General features: G+C 37.3%; 1 protein-coding gene across 1 annotated transcript; it reads left to right on the top strand.

Annotated features, from left to right (window-relative positions):
• The first annotated feature begins 186 nt into the window (after positions 1 to 186).
• On the top strand, positions 187 to 11307 carry LOC121738128 (zinc finger protein 184-like). The gene is made up of 5 exons (XM_042130002.1): positions 187 to 357; positions 609 to 728; positions 8735 to 8873; positions 9510 to 10085; positions 11060 to 11307. The coding sequence occupies exons 1-5, from the start codon at positions 250 to 252 to the stop codon at positions 11122 to 11124; spliced, it is 1008 nt and encodes a 335-aa protein (XP_041985936.1). The 5' UTR covers positions 187 to 249; the 3' UTR covers positions 11125 to 11307.
• Positions 11308 to 21509: the final 10202 nt, after the last annotated feature.

Genomic DNA, 21509 nt, shown 5'->3' with positions numbered 1-21509 from the left:
ATGTATAGTATGTTTTCGTGCATTCTGGATTCCCCCCCCCCCCCCTCGGCATTTAAAATATTATATAAGTAATACGAAATGTTACTTTTCCCCTCAAAATGTTACTTTTCGCATGACAATAAGTAACTTTCGAACATACAGCTCTGGCAACACTGGTAATAATGTTCTGTAATCTGTGGTCCTCCCTCCTCTAGAACCACAACCAGGGTTCAGTACCTATTCAAGGTTTCATCACGAAAAGATTTAAAAATGTTTAAGAAAACTTGTTGCTGTATATGCTTATCTACAAATAAAAGAACTGTTAACATTTATAGAACGGATCTGCAATACTTTTATGAGCAACTGGCAAATTATAAGGTACGTAAACAAATGCTAATGCTCGTAGTGCTAATGAACAGATATATGTTTTCTGAGGCTCCGGTCATAACTGTTGGCCAAAGGATAAGGTTCGCGTGAAGTTTCACTATCACAAATGACATAGAGATACTATGTGTTCATTATCTAGAAATCGAATAACAAAATTAAGAGAACCCCGTTTTCTGATCTCCCAGACTGAATAAAAAGCTATGTCACTCATACTTTGATTTGTGTTTTTTTTTAAATAATAGATTAGGGACAGCGAGTGCTGGATGTGTTACATCTGCCAGACGAGACTGCAGCAGTGTCACCGGCTGCAGCAGTTGGCCGTGCAGACACGGGGCCTTGTTGATGGTCTCTGCCAGAATAAGGTACTTCAGATGTGAAACCGTAACATAATAGTTAAAGGGGACTATTATAATACTAACACTTTGTTGTATGTATCCAGGCTAAGTACTGCTTGCATATAAAATTTGTGAAAATTTAGCTGTCTAGCAGCTTTAATTTAGTACTTTTGTTGCATGTCTCTCATAATATGAAAAAATATATATTTCAGAAAGGCTCCTAGATACAACAAATGGTGTATTTTTTTTTTCTTTTTGTGGTTCCGTACCCAAAAGTAAAAAACGGGACCCTATTCTGTCTGACAAATCATCATAAAACTTTGTAGTTTGTACACATACTCTTGGAGGTATTAGAAGTAACATAGGATACTATTTATTTTAAAAAATACTAGCTATTTGACCGAGCAAAGTATTCGATAAAACACGAATAAAATGACATTTTCTAAAAATGATTCCTAGCTAGATCTATTTATCGCCCCCGAAACCCCCTAGTAATCCATGAAACTTGAAAACGCATTATTTGATCTGTTGCTGCGTAGGGTAACCTCAATGAAACCACCATACTGCTGTTGGAACTCGGTTTATTCGAAACTAACTCGGGCTTATATAGGCTCACATAAAGTTTTCGATAGCGCGATGTAGCGGACTACAAAATTTGTATAGTGCCATCTGTTATCACATCCTATAACTAAAATAACAACTATCGAACTAACAACTTCTATTTAACCTGCCTAGATATGAACCTATACTAGGTGGGATCTTTATATGTCAACGTTCTCAATTGGCAATATTATTTTGTGTACTTATGTCACCTGTCATACCTCTAATTCGTATTAAACATCCCACCCACCAAAAGGACTCGTTCCTTTTCAAACTTATAAAAAGAAAAAAGCTAGTTAACTTACATCTTGTTGCTATTACAATTACATGAAAATGTTAACTTTCTCAAACTTGACATTCACACATTTGACTTAACAATAAATATCAACAATCTCCTTGGTGTAAAGAGCAACAATGTAACTTAAACACATGAAACTTAAAAAGTAAACAATTTTACACTATCATTCAAACTCACAATTAAGTAACAATAGACACACAAGTTATAATGCAAGTAAAAACATAACTCAAATTAAACAAAACTTATTAGGCTTTTCGCAATGAACACAACTTATTATATGGGCGTTCACAGATAGTATTTTTGATAACTGGTTTAATACTAACTACTCTGGTAAGGTTGTCTTTACCTGCATGGTTTTAACTACTCTTATCTCATACACAGTCATCTCTAGCTGATGAAATATTTTGATCTCAAATACTACAAAATCAATAACTTCTGGTACAGCATTTTATGGGAAACATTTAAGTATATTATTTAAAGTCACATTAACCATCTTTTGAGTAAGCTTCCATCGCTGAACGCCAGTTAGACGCGTCTCAGTATAATCTGGTTCTGAATTTGTATCCAGTGGTTCACCGATCAAAAGTGATCGGACGTCAAGGGCATTGGATTATCTGTGTTCTCGCTCAAAAAGTAGATTGGATATAAAACTTAAGCGACTTCCACCAGGCTCAAAAAAGGTAAGTGTTGCTAGTACTCTCCCTCTCTCTGACGAGCGAGTCACTAGGCAAAATTGTTTCTCATTGTAAGAAAAAGAACATTGGGTAATATGGCCGCCCACTCTGAACACTCCGTTTCAATGAAAATGGATGATAGGGGGTGCAGTTGGTTTTTCTTCGTAACACTTCTCGTAGTTCTCCGACAAATTAAATAATCTTGGAAATAAAATGATTGCGCAGCTTTTAAACTTCTATCAAATACTTCGTCCATTTCTTTAACACTTGTATCACTTTTGTTTTAGGTTTCCGACTCTTTTCATGCAGTATAATAATACTCTCTGGATTCACTCAAGTTTGGAAGTCTCAGCTAAACAAATCTTCTTTAGGATAAATTGCCAGCACCGTGGTTGTTCTCGCTTCTATGTCAGGGCTGACATCTATTTTCTTACAGGGAATATCACTCACTTGCATTACGTCTGGAACATACCACCACAAATCGTGCTCTCAGTTCTCTGACCGAAGTACCTCTTGTTCTTGAGGCACAGTCAGTGGGTTTTGATCTGTGGCAATGTGAATCCAGTGGTCGTATTCTGGTCGAAATTTCGGAAACCTCTTTTATCTTGTGGTCTAACAACTCGGTTCTCTTCGAAGCCAAGCTAAAGCTAAAAGTAGAGTGGAATTGGACCAGGCAAATAACTTCTCCTTAGGTATCTTCAATCTGTGAATACCTTAAACAACACCTTTACTCCAATCATAGTTGCACACAACTCAAAATTTGGAATAGTACTAATAAGCTTTTGAACAGGTTTGGCTGCAACGATATATACGTAAGTATTACCACTTTACCTCTTAGACTTTAGGTACACGGCTGCAGCATATGCCACCTGAGACACATCAGTGAATACGTGCAACTCTACGGGATTGTGCTACGTGATCAACATCCATCGTGGTAAGTACTTCCTTAAACTCATCTCTGTTAAATTTGTTTCCTAAGAACTGTTTAGATCTCTTTATTCCGACATCCTTGGATTTATCATACATACACTGTGGATCAGGATCTCGAAAGGGTAATCTCACAACATGTCTGCCTATAGTAATTCTTGCAGCTGTAGTCTGATCTATTTCTTTACATCTCTTTTCTTCTTTACATAATTTCCTTTCCTTTATGTCTGGCTTTCTCTCTATATCTCGAAATTGTTTCAGCATACTATCTTCTTTTACTTTCAGGTGATAACTAATAGCTCTTGGTGTTTGCTCTCTTGTGCGACCTGCATTGCCTGATATGATCCAGCCTAGCTGGGTATTCTGAGCAATCGGACCACTGGGTGATGAATGCTTAAGAAGACCACTTAATAATATTTGACTATAACCCTCTACTCCTAGAATAATGTCTATTTTTCCAGGTGAACTATAACAAGGATCTGCTAAAGGTAAGTGGTCGAGATCTGGCCAGTTCAGGATGCAAGCTTTGGAAGATGGAAGAAATGATGTTAATGAATTTAAAACAAATGCATTAATCGATAAATAAAAGTCACGATTATGAAGTGACTCTATCTCAAAAGTAACAACACTCTTAGATATATTCTCTTTGCTTTGACCTACACCTGATACTAAACTATTAACTGGTTTGCGGTTAAGACCAAGTGATTTCACTACACTCTCAGCAACAAAGGATGTCTCTGAACCTTGATCAATTAACACACGCGCACTTTGACAGTAGCCATTTTGTGATTTAATTCTCACTAAAGCTGTAGGTAACAACACTCTGTTATGCTTTTGGTAATTCTCACTGGCAAAATTAGCTACTACTTTCGTCTCATATTTTGGAGTTTCTCTCTCATGACTGTGAACTGCATCTACTGAGTCGGATGCATTACCAGTGGATGAAGTTGGCTGGCTGGAAATCACTTGAGGCCGACTTCTCTCATAATGCAGCAGTGTGTGATGCCTTCTACCACAACGTCGGCAACACGTAATTTGATGGCAATTCTTGACGTTGTGGGTAAGTGCAAAACAATTGAAACAAAGCCTCTTGGATTTTATAAACTCTGTTCTCTCTTGGGGAGACTTAGATCCAAATTGTTTGCATTGGTATAACAAGTGTGGTTTCTCGCACATTACGCAGCTTCTCTTAAATTGGACAGTTGAAGAATGATGGGCTTTAATCTCATTGGACAATGCAAAGCGGCGACCGGACTTGGAACCGGACAACATCTCTAAGGTTCTGAATTTCTTCTCTAAAAATGTAACTAATTCATTCCAGGTTGGGAAATCATCTGACTCTCTTCGGCTTACTTCCGACTCCCACTCCGTTCGTGTCTCATAGTCTAGCTTTGAGACGGTGATATAAATAATAATCACATCCCATTTATCCGTCTCAACTCCTAAATTCTGTAGCGATTTCAAACAAACGGCAGTAGTGTCAAGCAAATTCTTAATTGCGGCTGCGGATTCGCTATTTGCGGATTTCAATGAAAATAGTTTTTTCATAACCTCATTTGCATTATATCTCTTATTGCTGTACCGCTTAACTAGTTTGTCCCAAGCTTCAGCGTAATTTGATTCGGTAGTAGTCATACTTCGCAATAGCATCTCAGGCTCGCCTCTTAAGCCACACTTCAAATAATGCATCTTTTGCACAGCACTTAAAGAGTCATTGTTATGGATGAGCGACAGGAACATATCGTGAAAGCTTTGCCACTCTTCATATGCTCCCGAAAAAGTAGGTAGCTGGATCTGGGGTAATTTAACCTCTGGCTTTGCGGGATTACAGCTTTGGTTACATGCAGAAATCGCAGGTGCATCTCTTATCTCACTTTTCTTACTCATGTCTAACTTTAATCTACATTTATATTCGCTGTATGTCTCTTCTACAGTATCATACCACTCTTCTATGAAATAAGGTGTCTGTAATCTCTCGGCCTTAGATACAGTATTCACAATCTTAAAATGGTTTTCTCTAAATTTTGTCCATATTGGTTCTAAAATTTCCAATCTATTGTTTATATAAATCGAAGTTAATTTATCTTTGGCTGTTTTTTTATAGTTAGTAAAACCTTTCTTTATGAGTGTACTGATTTCCTCTTGTTCTAGCAAAAGTGACTCCATTATGTCAATCGCTTAATGACAATTCGCACAGCTCTGAATACAACTTACAAGTCCAAGCCACTTAATTTGAAGAGTCTCTTATTTATAGTCTACTTACGGTCTATTGTCCTTTGCACCTACTACTCACTGCAATCCAATTTTCTTGTCATTTGCATGCACTACTCACTGCAATCCGAATCTCCTGTCACTGCAATCCGAGCTTCCTGTCACTGCAATCCGAGGGTCCCTGTCACTGCAATCCGAGGGTCCTGTCACTTGCACTCACTAGTCACTATTCACTTGGGCCCTGTCCACTCACTATTCACTGTTCCACCGCACTCACTATTCACTGTTCCACCGCACTCACTATTCACTGGGTTCCTACCTTGTCCGCCGCACTCACTATTCACTATTCACTTCTTCACTGTCCACTACACTTACTACTCACTTACTTCCCTGGTTTCGGCACCATATGTTGCTGCGTAGGGTAACCTCAATGAAACCACCACACTGCTGTTGGAACTCGGTTCTAACTCGGGCTTATATAGGCTCACATAAAGTTTTCGATAGCGCGATGTAGCGGACTACAAAATTTGTATAGTGCCATCTGTTATCACATCCTATAACTAAAATAACAACTATCGAACTAACAACTTCTATTTAACCTGCCTAGATATGAACCTATACTAGGTGGGATCTTTATATGTCAACGTTCTCAATTGGCAATATTATTTTGTGTACTTATGTCACCTGTCATACCTCTAATTCGTATTAAACAGATCACATTATTTTCTGTGTATGACATCACTTTAGTGATTATTCAGAAAAGTGGCACATTGATAAAGCAGGGTTCGCCATCCCTGGCCTATGCTTTGTAATAAGACAAATCAAGCCTACATAAAAGCTAACATGATATATTCAATTAACATGGAATATGAATAAATCACTGCTAACCTAATTAATTTACATTTAATTTATGTGGACCCCTATTTTTGCCAGGACCAACGTAGACCCCGTCTAGTCTCACGTGGACCCCTGGGGGTCCACCTGGACCACTTTGGGAATCACTGATTTAAACAGTAGCCTGGTGTGATGTGCGATTGTCATTTGGAGTATTGTCTTCAGATGTGATCCAGTGAGCACAATCTCATCTATTCTCTATAGAAGTATCTTGTAGACAGATTTGGTACACTGTTCCTTTTGAGGCATGTGAATATTAGACTGCCTGATCCCTTTAAGTCTGCAGCTAGACTGTTTGAATGGCCACCCAGTCTTTCCTGATATTTTTTACTGTATGTCTCAATTTCCTTCTTGAATGTTTGTAGTCTTAAGTAAGCGTTGATTTGTTCGTTGTTGATATAAGCTAGGATATCGAACATCGTCCTCATTGTCTTATTCTAGAATCTTTCCAAGATGTCACCATTACTGTTACAGGCAGTATGACCCAGTATGCAGTATGCCCCAGAGCTGTATGCCATAGGTCCATACTGGTTTTAAAATGGTTTTGTAAATTACGGTACCATTTTACTGGCATCTGTTAGCTGCGACTTTCGTCCAACTAACCAGTACATACTGCGAAGTTTGCAGCCTAGCTATTCTTTTTTGTCCATATGTGCTTGCGCCAGGTGAGACGGCGATCAAGGTGCATCCTCAGGTATTTGGCATCATCTGCTTGAGGGATGTCTAAGTTGTTTAGCTTCACAAGTGGACAGGTTTTCCTTCTTAGTGTAAACTGTAAAGGTTACCTGAACTGATTTGTTCGTGTTAGCTTTCATGCGCCATTTGTTTAACCACTCTTCTATGAGGTTTAAGTGGGATTGCAGTTTTTCAGATGCAGTGACAGGACTATCGTGGGATGAAAGAAGTGCAGTATCATCTGCGTAGGTCGCCGTGGCGATATCGACGTGAGTCGGCAAGTCTGCTGTGAGAATCAGGTAAAGAACCGGACCAAGAATACCGCTCTGTGGAACCCCAGACTTGATCTCGTGCATGGTTGAAGTTTTGTTTTTATATCTCACTTCATAGCATCTTTTGTCGAGGTAGAATTTAAGTATGTGGTAGAAGAAGTGCGGTAGCATTTTATTTATTTTGAATAATAGTCCCTCATGCCGCACTTTATCAAATGCCTGGCTAATATCTAAGAAGACTCCGCAGCAATATTGTTCGTTTTCTATTGCTCTCCCTATGATGTCAACAAGTCGATGTACATACTTGCTCAATCGTTCCATGGCCCCCTGTCTGAATTCAAACTGATGCTTTGGGAAAATCTAAATACGGTGTTCTGTCATGCGATTGAGGATTATTTTTTTCAATAATTTTCCCATTAACGGTATCAGACTAATAGGTCTATATAATGACGCTTTGTGTGCTGGTTTACCTGGTTTCAGTATCATCACAACCTGTGCTATTTTCCAGTGACTAGGAAAGAATGAAAGGCATGCATTAAATATGGCAAGTAGCGATAGAAGCCCTTTTTTGGGGAGGTGATTTAGGAGCGTTGCATCGATTAAATCATAGCCCGAGCATTTTCCCTCAGTATACCTATCTACAAAAAGATACAAAAATAAACACATTTAATGATTATAGTAAGGCAGCTAATTTAATAATCTACTTACCTGCTTAGCATAATTAATATCGCAATTTAATTTTATAATATTTGTGGATTCTGATAATGATGGAGGATCGACTCACGGCGCCCCTCTTGTCTTTCCACGGCGCGCCAGGGCGTCGCGGTGCACACTTTGGGAACCCTTGGACTAGACGTTCCGCGTGGCTTCGCCCGCCTAAATTAGATATTTCACAGACAAATTAGTCCACAAAAAATAGCCTATGATCCTTCACGTGGTCTACTTCTTATCTGACCCAAAAACAGCAAAATTGCTCTAGTAGTTCGTGAAATAAATAAGCCCTTTCAAATAATTTCTCCCGTTTTTTCCACATTTTCCTCAATTTCTTCGCTCCTATTAGTCTTATGCTAAGTACTCACATATGGTTTTGCTCGAAAGTTTTACTCCAAATCGAGCAATAACCACCGTGTGGACCGCAAAACTGACAGCTCGAAGGCTCGCTTCGAGCCGGCTCGATGGAATTAAATATGTCAAATATGTAATTTCCTTCGATTCGGAGTAAAACTATCGAGCAAAACCGTATGTGAGTACTTAGCATTAGCGTGATAAAATATAGCCTATAGCCTTCCTCGATAAATAGGCTATCTAACACTGAAAGAATTTTGCAAATCGGACCAGTAGTTCCTGAGATTAGCGTGTTCAAACAAACAAATCTTCCTCTTTATAATATTAGTATTGGTTTATACTTATGTTTTTATTTGTAGATGAAACATCATTTTTGTGTGACTCATTAAATATACTATAATATTCTATAATTTATAGACCGATACTGACATTGGAGCAATTGGATCTTTGTTAGAACTATCGATCTACAAGAAGAAAAATATTTCCACAACACATCCTACTGCAGATAATATAAAAGAGGAGCCGGACATAAAGACTGAACAATACAATGAAGACGGTAATGTATACTATACTGTACTTTTTTTTTATTTATTTATTTAAATCAGGCTACATAGGCCCATACAATATATACCTAAATGACTAACATACATAAAAATTATATAAGCTTAACAACTACACATTATCACGAATTAACGGCGACGTGACGCGCGCTTCATTCCTGAGTCTCCCCCGGAACCTTCGGTAAACCACATCAGTCGGCCAGAATTCCTCCGCTTCAAAGGTCGGGAGAAGATGCGTCAGTACTCTCACCACAAAGGAACTGAAGTTGACCTTGTGGCGAGACTGCAGACGCTCGACCCTCAAGTGGAGGGATGTCTTCTTACTGATGTAGTCCACGACGTCTTCGACCTCCATGGACCAGTGCAGGCGGGATATGCGGACCTCGCTCCGCAGACTCAGCTCAGGTACATATGGCGCGGTGCCGCGATGGTTGCGGGCGACTTTATGTATTCATATTCCAGATGGGCTACATTTGTAGTCTTCTGTTTGCCACTTAATTGCTCTGCCCCTTTTAACTTTGTGAAATTGAGTATAATGTATTTTATAATTATTAATGATTATAATCTACTAATCAATTATTAATAATTATTGATTAGTTTTTAAGTTTGTAATGTTAATTTTTTTGTTATAGAAATAATTGAAGAACAAACTGTAGAAAATACAAATACGTATGGAGAAGATTATGCACCCGTGTTAAAATTTGAAGATGATGATGTGTCAGATAGTGATGCTGTTTGCAAACAGGAATCATTGAGCGTTGACCGCATTGATGCTTGGCAAGGCTCAAGGGTTGAATTGAAATTAGTAAAGTTGAGTCAAAGTGTCATTGACAAGTATGTACGCCAAAGTCCCCTCACCCAGCACACAGCCACAGAAGAACATATTGGGGACAAGGGGAAGTGCGCTGGTGAACAGAGCGAAGATAATGACGACAAAAAGGCACAGTACAAGAGTCACAAGGAACCACACATCTGTGATGTTTGCTTCAAAATGTTTCCGACTAAAAGCATGTTGCTAAGGCATTTAATGATTCATACTGGTGAGAAACCATTTAACTGCAATATTTGTCAAAAGAAATTTGGAAGAAAATGCAACTTAAAAGAACACATGTTAATTCATACTGGTGAGAAACCATATAACTGTGACATATGTCAAAAGAAATTTGGAAGAAAAAGTGACTTACAAGTACACTTGCTAATTCATACTGGTGAGAAACCATATAACTGTGACATATGTCAAAAGAAATTTAGAAGAAAAGACAACTTACAAACACACATGCAAATTCATACTGGTGAGAAACCATTTAACTGCAATATTTGTCAAAAGAAATTTGGAAGAAAAGACAACTTACAAACACACATGCAAATTCATACTCGTGAGAAACCAATGAACTGCAATATTTGTCAAAAGAAATTCGCAACTAAAAGCTACTTAGAAGAACACATGTTAATTCATACTGGTGAGAAACCATATAAATGTGACATATGTCAAAAGAAATTCTTAAGAAGAGGGGAGTTAAAACAACACTTATTAATTCATACTGGTGAAAAACCATATAACTGTGACATATGTCAAAAGAAATTCACATTACGCTCTTACTTAGAAAAACATTTAGTAATTCATACTGGAGAGAAACCATATAACTGTGACATATGTCAAAAGAAATTTAGAAGAAAAGACCATTTAAAAGAACACTTGTTAATTCATACTGGTGAGAAACCATTTAACTGCAATATTTGTCAAAAGAAATTTGGAAGAAAAGACATCTTACAAGCACACATGAAAATTCATACTGGTGAGAAACCAATGAACTGCAATATTTGTCAAAAGAAATTCGCAACTAAAAGCCACTTAGAAGAACACATGTTAATTCATACTGGTGAGAAACCATATAAATGTGACATGTCAAAAGAAATTCTTAAGAAGAGGGGACTTAAAACAACACTCATTAATTCATACTGGTGAGAAACCATTTAACTGCAATATTTGTCAAAAGAAATTTGGAAGAAAAAGCAGCTTACAAGAACACTTGCTAATTCATACTGGTGAGAAACCATATAACTGCAATAAATAATTATGTCAAAAGAAGTTCACAGCATGCAGCTACTTAAAAGACATTCAGTAATTCATACTGGTGAGAAGCCATAATAAATAGGGCATTTTCTTTATTTTAATTTTTAGAATCTGCAACAGATGGCGTAACGATAGACACTTCTAGATTTTCTATTGGTTCTCCACCGATCTGAAATTATTTGCAGGTTGCAATCACAGACATACTGGTTGTATTTCTAAAAAATATCAGTGTATAGTCTGTCAAAAAAGAGATTAAAATAATAGAGTCGCCGCTTGTATCCGGTGTGGCCTCTTCTAGCCACAGTGTGGCCGGTAACTATAAAAGCTTTTGATACTTTATATTGAATACAATTAAAAAACACATTGTAAATATTATGATTAATGAATTATATTATGTAGTTAACAAAATTTTAATATAATTATTATTTTTAACAAAAAATTAAAACCGACTTCCAAGGTAAAAACAATAATAACATCCTTATAATATGAACTAAAAAGTATTAAATAATTTTTCCTATCTAATAGTGCCTTTTTCCGAATTCGGCTAAAACTCTACTATTTCTGTACTTAATCTTCATCATTTTGAAGTCGGTAGCTGACCACCAGATAGCTGAATCTTCAGTCTGCCAGAATATTTGAAACTTTTGGAACTGGCACCGACTTCAAAATTATGAAGATTGAGTACAGAAATAGTAGTATTTAATATTAGTTCATATTATAAGGATGTTATTATTGTTTTTACCTTGGAAGTCGGTTTTAATTTTTTGTTAAAAATAATAATTTCACTCTTTTTAGTTACGTAGTAAACTATCGCGTACTATACGTAGAATAATTAATACACTATATTATTCTACGTATCTTATTACAAGCTCACTGGTGAGCGAGACACAATAGAATAACAATAGATTTCCAAGAATCCACGGTCGAAGGACGCCCCCCCCCCCCCTCCCCCGCTACGGTATCCGTGGTTAAGTATGCCTTCTGTTAAGTCGTTATCGAACCGCTTATTCCATCATTTTTATCTCTCATTCAGTTATTGGAATGCTCAATTATTTTTTTATTATTATCCATGTTTTACAGTCGCAATAATTAATCAACCGCCATAAAATTAAATAACTGCTCAATATATTTTTTAAACTGATCATAATAACATCTCAAATATTTAAATAACCGCTCAAAAAATTAGTTCCCATATTATAATAAACGTCATTATCCTAAAACGTATATAAACTACATAATAGAACAAAAGTTCTGATAAAATTTTAATAGTCTAATTCAGCAACTCCACAGAATACACATTTGTACAAGCTACTCTAACTTAACAAAATTATAAATAGTTTCTTTTAAATACATTAACTTATAAGTAGGGAATTATATCGTAAAAGAAACACAAGCACGAATATTTGTTCGTAATTTATTTATTTAACAACTACTTTGCTACATATCCACCAATAGGAGGGTGAATTTGTGTACGAATTCGGACATCTACCGGTCCCTAGCACTTGTAAGTTGTATGACTCGAGCGATCTTTACACGAAATATTTCGAGTGTTTTGAGAATACACAAACTATTAGCAACAAATTATATCGTGCAGGAAACCGGTCTCGAACACTTCAACTTCCAAGCGGCCACATGTGGTGTACGAATTCGGACATCTATAACCGGTCCCACTCGTTCGACTCGAGCGATCTTTGCACGAAATATTTTGAATGTGAAGTTTTGAGAATACACAAACTGTGTTACGCTCGTAAAAATCTCATAATTCGGTATTTTATTCGAAGATGAACTTTTCTCACATCCTGAGAATTGTGCCCCAGGTGCGCGTGGTCTATGGCGCGGGCGGTTGCATACTAAGGTATCTATGAAGTATGACTATCTCGATCGGCCGCTAGTGCGCGCCCGGCCCCGCGCCGCCGCGCCGCTCGCTTGACAGATGAAGCGAGACCACAGGCGAGACGGCAAACAGTTATTGTACTAATGAACGCTAAACGCAATGCATAAGGTTGAAATTAGGTTGTTTTCCAGAATAGTAGGTAAATAATATCTCGGCGATTTCGCGCCGTTTGTATTACTTTGTATGAAAGTGAGACTTTTTTTTATGAAATAAGGGGGCAAATGAGCAAACGGGTCACCTGATGGAAAGCAACTTCCGTCGCCCATGGACACTCGCAGCATCAGAAGAGCTGCAAGTGCGTTGCCGGCCTTTTAAGAGGGAACAGGGTAATAGGGGAGGGTAAGGATGGGAAGGGAAGGGAATAGGGGAGGGTAGGGAAGGGAATAGGGTAGGGGATTGGGCCTCCGGTAAACTCACTCACTCGGCGAAATACAGTGCAAGCGCTGTTTCACGCCGGTTTTCTGTGAGAACGTGGTATTTCTTCGGTCGAGCCGGCCCATTCGTGCCGAAGCATGGCTCTCCCACGTATATCCCTCGGAGACGTGCATGTACTTACTTGTATTATCGAAGCAGCTTACTTCTCAAAGTAATGTCAAATGTGTGCCTTACGTTCTGCTTCACATTAGAGTTAAGGCTGAATTTGTTATGTTTAATTTTGGTGACATTGGTGACCCTGACGTGGTAATGATGATGACGATGATGAATGTAATTAAATAAATTGTATTTATAAGGAATCCGGAGTTCTCTTAGTATCTTCGGAACCATAGTATACCTCGGTGCAAAATCTTGCGTTTTGGTAGCATATGCTTAGAATGCTTCTTATAAAACCAAAATCACCATATGTTTCCATATAAATCTCGAGGAGTTCCCTCGATTACTCATGGATCCCATCATAAAGTCACCACTTTTGTGAACATGGTACCAAATTGGAGTGAAACCTAATACAACAAAACAAAAATTTCGAAAATCGGTTCACAAACGGCGGAGTAATCGTTGAACATACACAAATTAAAAAAAAAAATATCCACAGCCGAACATATAACCTCCTCCTTTTTGAAAGTCGGTTAAAAATCAAATTTATTTATTTATTTAGAAATAAAAAATTGTAATAGCCATAAAGGTATAAAAAGAGCAGACAAAAATATAGCAAATAACATACCCTGATAATGTTAGGGGGGTGGAATTAATAATAAAAAAAGCAGCTCATGGACACTCGCAACATTAGAAGAGCTGCAGGTGCGTTGCCGACCTTTTAAGAGGGGATACGCTCTCTTCTTGAAGGTTTGCAGGTCGTATTGGTCTCTAAATACAGCAGTATTGTATACCGAATGTTCTGGAACAAACTTTCACCAGCAGGTAGCAGTTTATTCCACAGCTTACAGAGTTTTACAGTGTGCGGCAGAAAGTTACGCGAAAAACAAACGGTAGAATACTGCCAGTACTGCCACTTATGAATGTGATGATTTATTGCAATCTTTACTTCCAAACTAATATTAAAATTACGAAATTGTGTCTGTCGGTCTGTCTGTAACCTCATCACGCCTAAACCATTAACCCGATTATGCTGATTGCTGCTGAATGGTATAGATATACTTTGAGAACCTGAAAAGGAGATAGGATACTTTTTGTTCTGGGAAAATGTACGGTTCCCGAGCTATAAACGAATTTTGGTCCAACGCAGTTGCAGGAGTGACCTAGTATTTTATAAATTAGTTACCCAATAAGAAATAATTTTATAAAATTGTAGTAATATCGTGAATTGAACACACACGATAACTACATCATAATTAACCGACTTCCAAAAAGGAGGAGGTTATATGTTCGGCTGTGGATTTTTTTTTTAATTTTTATTTGTGTATTACTCCGCCGTTTGTGAACCGATTTTCGAAATTTTTGTTTTGTTGTATTAGGTTTCACTCCAATTTGGTACCATGTTCACAAAAGTGGTGACTTTATGATGGGATCCATGAGTAATCGAGGGAACTCCTCGAGATTTATATGGAAACATATGGTGATTTTGGTTTTATAAGAAGCATTCTAAGCATATGCTACCAAAACGCAAGATTTTGCACCGAGGTATACTATGGTTCCGAAGATACTAAGAGAACTCCGGATTCCTTATAAATACAATTTATTTAATTACATTCATCATCGTCATCATCATTACCACGTCAGGGTCACCAATGTCACCAAAATTAAACATAACAAATTCAGCCTTAACTCTAATGTGAAGCAGAACGTAAGGCACACATTTGACATTACTTTGAGAAGTAAGCTGCTTCGATAATACAAGTAAGTACATGCACGTCTCCGAGGGATATACGTGGGAGAGCCATGCTTCGGCACGAATGGGCCGGCTCGACCGAAGAAATACCACGTTCTCACAGAAAACCGGCGTGAAACAGCGCTTGCACTGTATTTCGCCGAGTGAGTGAGTTTACCGGAGGCCCAATCCCCTACCCTATTCCCTTCCCTACCCTCCCCTATTCCCTTCCCTTCCCATCCTTACCCTCCCCTATTACCCTGTTCCCTCTTAAAAGGCCGGCAACGCACTTGCAGCTCTTCTGATGCTGCGAGTGTCCATGGGCGACGGAAGTTGCTTTCCATCAGGTGACCCGTTTGCTCATTTGCCCCCTTATTTCATAAAAAAAAGTCTCACTTTCATACAAAGTAATACAAACGGCGCGAAATCGCCGAGATATTATTTACCTACTATTCTGGAAAACAACCTAATTTCAACCTTATGCATTGCGTTTAGCGTTCATTAGTACAATAACTGTTTGCCGTCTCGCCTGTGGTCTCGCTTCATCTGTCAAGCGAGCGGCGCGGCGGCGCGGGGCCGGGCGCGCACTAGCGGCCGATCGAGATAGTCATACTTCATAGATACCTTAGTATGCAACCGCCCGCGCCATAGACCACGCGCACCTGGGGCACAATTCTCAGGATGTGAGAAAAGTTCATCTTCGAATAAAATACCGAATTATGAGATTTTTACGAGCGTAACACAGTTTGTGTATTCTCAAAACTTCACATTCAAAATATTTCGTGCAAAGATCGCTCGAGTCGAACGAGTGGGACCGGTTATAGATGTCCGAATTCGTACACCACATGTGGCCGCTTGGAAGTTGAAGTGTTCGAGACCGGTTTCCTGCACGATATAATTTGTTGCTAATAGTTTGTGTATTCTCAAAACACTCGAAATATTTCGTGTAAAGATCGCTCGAGTCATACAACTTACAAGTGCTAGGGACCGGTAGATGTCCGAATTCGTACACAAATTCACCCTCCTATTGGTGGATATGTATCAAAGTAGTTGTCAAATCCTACTAATATTATAAAGGCGAAAGTTTGTTTGGATGTATGGATGTTGTGTGGATTTATGGATGTTTGTTTCTCTTTCACGCAAAAACTACTGAACGGATTTGAATGAAACTTTACAATAACATAGGTTATTCATCAGAATAACACATAGGCTACAATTTTAACCGACTTTCAAAATGGGGGAGGTGTTATGTTTGTTTTCTTATGTTCAACAATTACTCCGCCGTTTGTTAACCGATTTTCAAAATTTTTCTTTTGGAATATAGGGTATCATCCCAATTTGGTATTATATTCACAAAAGTGGTGATCTAATGAAGGATCCATAAGTAATCGAGGGAACTCCTCAAAATTTATAGGGAAACATGTGGTGACTTCAGTTTCGTGAGAAATATTCTAAGCATATGCTACCAACAAGTAACATTTTGCACCGAGGTATAGCTGGCATACCATGGTTCGGAAGGTGCTGAGAGAACTCCTGATTCTTTATAGATACAAGTTTGGGAGTTTCAGCGTTGTTTTAAGAACGGAAAGCATATGCTACTATGCAAATTACATTCATCATCATCATCATCATTACTACCATATTATACCATGCATCGTCCCATGATGGTTATCAAGCGATAATTAAAAAAATCTATACCTACCTAATATTATAAACCTAAAGAGTATGTTTGCTTAAACGCGTTAATCTCAGGAACTTCAGGTCCGATTTAAAAACTTATTACAATGTTAGATAGCTCATTTATCGAATAAGACTATAGGCTATATAATATTATCACGCTAAGACTAATACGACCGAAGAAACTCAGGAAAATGTGGGAAAAACGGGGGAAATATTAGAAATTACGAACTACTAGAGCAATTTTATGGCAATATTTGGCACAGATATAGAGTAGACCAAGTGAAGGGAGTAGGGACATAAGCTATTTTTTATGGGAAAATGTACGGTTTCCGTAAAATTCCTAATTTACGCGGGCGAAGCCGCGCGGGACATCTAGTTTAAAATAAAGTACGAACAAATATTCGTGCTTGTGTTTCTTTTACGATATAATTCCCTACTTATAAGTTAATGTATTTAAAAGAAACTATTTATAATTTTGTTAAGTTAGAGTAGCTTGTACAAATGTGTATTCTGTGGAGTTGCTGAATTAGACTATTAAAATTTTATCAGAACTTTTGTTCTATTATGTAGTTTATATACGTTTTAGGATAATGACGTTTATTATAATATGGGAACTAATTTGATGAGCGGTTATTTAAATATTTGAGATGTTATTATGATCAGTTTAAAAAAATATTGAGCAGTTATTTAATTTTATGGCGGTTGATTAATTATTGCGACTGTAAAACATGGACAGTAATAAAAAAATAATTGAGCAGTCCAATAACTGAATGAGAGATAAAAATGATGGAATGAGCGGTTCGATAACGACTTAACAGAAGGCCTACTTAACCACGGATACCGTAGCGGGGGAGGGAGAAGCGGCCGCACCCCTTAAGGGGGGGTTCGGGGGGCGCAGCCCCCCGCCAAAACAAAAACAAACACAATCCAGAAAGTCCAAGAGTAAGTTAGGTTAGGTTAGAACTTAGACCACAACACAGAGGGGGCCGAGCGAGCGCAGCGAGCGTGCTGCGGCAGCATAGATTTGACAGATTCGCAATACGTCTGACGCAATTGAAATCTGTCAAATCCATACAAATTTAGAAATGCATCTACGCGTCTGAATCAACCCTTACTTTCGCTTTATAATGGTACGGAACCCTCCAGGGGCGAGTTCGACTTGCACTTGGCCGATTTTATTATATTTTACCACCTCATTGTTTAAGAAACTGCTTAGAATGAGATTTCTTACTGACAAATTCCGTAACCGCTCATTTAATTATTTTACTGTTCAATAATGTTTTCAATGATCCATTTCATTATTTTTACCGACTTCCAAAAAGGAGGAGGTTATACGTTCGGCTGTATGTATCTTTTTTTGTTTTTGTATGTTCAACGATAACTCAGCCATTTGTTGTATAGGTTTTAACTCAAATTTGGTACCATGTTCACAAAAGTGGTGATCTGATGATGGGATCTTGGAGGAATCGAGGGGACTCCTTGAAATTTGTAAGGAAACATATAGTGATTTCAATTTTTTCTGAAGCATTTGAGGTAAATGCTACCAAAAAGTAAGATTTCGTACCAGGTTATACCCTGGATCCGAAGGTACCCAACAGAACTTTTGAATCCTTATAGATACAGGTTCGGGGATTTCGGCGTTGTTTAAACAACTGAAAGCATAAGCCAACACATCAATTTATTTGATCATCATCATCAAAATCATAATTATGGCATGGGTCATCACATTATGACCCAATTATTGACGCTTTTCGTGATATTTTGCATCGAAGCAGATGTTTTTTATGATTATTTCGCTGTTTGTGGACCGATTTTCAAAATTCTTGTGTTGTTGTATAGGATATAATCTTGATTTTGTATAATAATTACGAAAGTGGTGAGCTGATGATGGGATCTATGAGCAATCGAGGGAAATCCTTGAAATTTATCAAAAGACTCATAGTGGTTAAAATTTTGTTTCTAGTAACTTAAACATATGTTACGAATAAAAGAAGGTTCATACGAATGTGACTCTTGGTCCAAAGGCACTGAACAGAACTCCTGAACCTTTAAAGATAAAAGTTTTTAAATTGCAGCATCGCTTAGATACCTGCAAGCATTTACCACAATTACGCTTACAGTAACATAATGTGAATAGTTAACATTCGTAGTGGTTATTTACGCATAAAGCTTTATCTTGTAGATAACTAAAAAGAGTGAAATTATTTTTAACAAAAAATTAAAACCGACTTCCAAGGCAAAAAAAATAATTATAATATGAACTAAAAATAATAATTTACAACTCATTTTTGTTTACTTTACTGCTTAGTTTTAACTGCTAAACTAGTTATTACACGTGCCATTTATAATGTTTAACTTACCAAAACTGAAATTTACAACTGCCCCTTTAAATAAGTGCCTTATGATATTAATATTTAATACAATAAATAATAATTTAATATAATAATAATTCTTATCTTCATAAATTATTTAAAATTCTCGTGTCCTTACTCCTCCGAAACGGTTTTACTTATTATACTCCTATTAATCCTTCGACCGTGGATTCTTGGAAATCTATTGTTATTCTATTGTGTCTCGCTCACCAGTGAGCTTGTAATAAGATACGTAGTATAAGTTTTTCCGAATTCGGCTAAAACTCTACTATTTCTGTACTCAATCTTCATAATTTTGAGGTCGGTGCCAGTTCCAAAAGTTTCAAATATTCTGGCAGACTGAAGATTCAGCTATCTGGTACCGACTTCAAAATGATGAAGATTGAGTACAGAAATAGTAGAGTTTTAGCCGAATTCGGAAAAAGGCACTATTAGATAGGAAAAATTATTTAATACTTTGTAGTTCATATTATAAGGATGTTATTATTGTTTTTACCTTGGAAGTCGGTTTTAATTTTTTGTTAATTTACAACTTTTACAGCCTTTGTCCATATATCTAACTAGCTGTTGCCCGCGAATTAGTCCACGTGGACTTTTGACACGTTTTTTTAGAATCATAAAAAATTTATTGTGTGGGAACCATATATTTTCCGGGATAAAAGTGTCCCTTGTCCTTTCCCGAGACTGAAAGTATTGCCATACCAAGTTTCATCAAAACAGATTAAATAGTTTAGGCGATAATCATAAAAGTTTATTGTGCGGGAATCGTACATTTTCCGGGACAAAATTAGTATTCCTTGTCCTTTTTCGGGACAATTACCAAATTTCAGCAAAATGGGTCCAGCCGTTTACGCGTGATGTCGTAACGCGAAATATAACGTTCCGCGCAGCTTCGCCCGCGTAAATTAGATATTTCACAGACAAATTAGTCCACAAAAAATAGCCTACGATCCTTCACGTAGTCTACTTCTTATCTGTGCCAAATAACAGAAAAATTGCTCCAGTAGTTCGTGAGATAAGCCCTTTCAAATAATTTCCCCCGTTTTTTTCCACATTTTCCTCTATTTCTTGGCTCCTATTAGTCTTAGCGTAATAAAATATAGCCTATAGCCTTCCTCGATAAATGGACTATCTAACTGAAAGAATTTTTCAAATCGAACTAGTAGTTCCTGAGATTAGCGCGTTCAAATAAGCCCTTTCAAATAATTTCCCCCATTTTTTCCACACTTTCCTCTATTTCTTCGCTCTCATTAGTCTTAGCGTGATAAAATATAGCCTATAGTCTTTCTCGATAAATGAGCTATCTAATACTGGAAGAATTTTTTAAATCGAACTATCTGAGATTATCCTGAGATTAGCGCGTTCAAATAAGCCCTTTCAAATAATTTCCCCCGTTTTTTCCACACTTTCCTCTATTTCTTCGCTCCTATTAGTATTAGCGTGATAAAATATAGCATATAGCCTTCCTGGATAAATGGGCTATCCAACACTGAAAGAATTTTTCAAATCGGACCAGTAGTTCCTGAGATTAGCGCGTTCAAACAAACAAACTCTTCCCAATTATAATATTAGTAATGCATTAAAACATTTTTCATTCAAAAACATTAATTACAAAGTAATTTCCTCTATTTATACATTTTAGTGTCTAGTTGACTTTGAGTATTAATAACAGTACTGTTATTAATACTCTAAGCTAGTTGATTATCTATACTAATATTATAAAGCGGAAGAGTTTGTTAGTTTGTTTGTTTACACTGATAGCAGTGAAAAAATGGAGGAAAACGTGGAAAAAACGTGGGAATTATTTGAAAGGGCTTATCTCACGAACTACTGGAGCAATTTTTCTGTTATTTGGCACAGATAAGAAATAGACCATGTGAAGGATTATAGGTTATTTTTTGAAGACTAATTTGTCTGTGAAATATCTAATTTACGAGGGCGAAGCTGCGCGGAATGTTATATTTCGCGTGGTCACGACATCACGCGTAAACGGCTGGACCCATTTTGCTGAAATTTGGTATAAAGATACTTTGAGTCCCGAAAAAGAACAAAGGATACTGTAAAACCCGGGATAAGGTTTCACGTTACTATGGGGGAGAGCTGTACCCTACCTTTATTTTTGGGTTACTGATTAAAAATTAATGGATACGTATTTAAGTGTTTTTGGAAATTCTACCCCCAAGGGGGTGAAATTGGGGTTGAAAGTTTGAATGAAACTCCGTTATTTCTTGAGTTAGGAACATGAAATTTTATTTTTGGGTTACTGATTAAAAATGATTGGATACGTGTTTAAGCGTTTCTGAAAATTCTACCCCCAAGGGGGTGAAATAGTGGTTGAAAGTTTAAATG

Source organism: Aricia agestis, chromosome 22 (genome assembly GCF_905147365.1).
Source record: "Aricia agestis chromosome 22, ilAriAges1.1, whole genome shotgun sequence".
In the NCBI taxonomy this organism is placed as follows: domain Eukaryota; kingdom Metazoa; phylum Arthropoda; class Insecta; order Lepidoptera; family Lycaenidae; genus Aricia; species Aricia agestis.
Note: the sequence above shows the minus strand (reverse complement) of the source record. Positions and strands in the feature narration are given on the sequence as shown.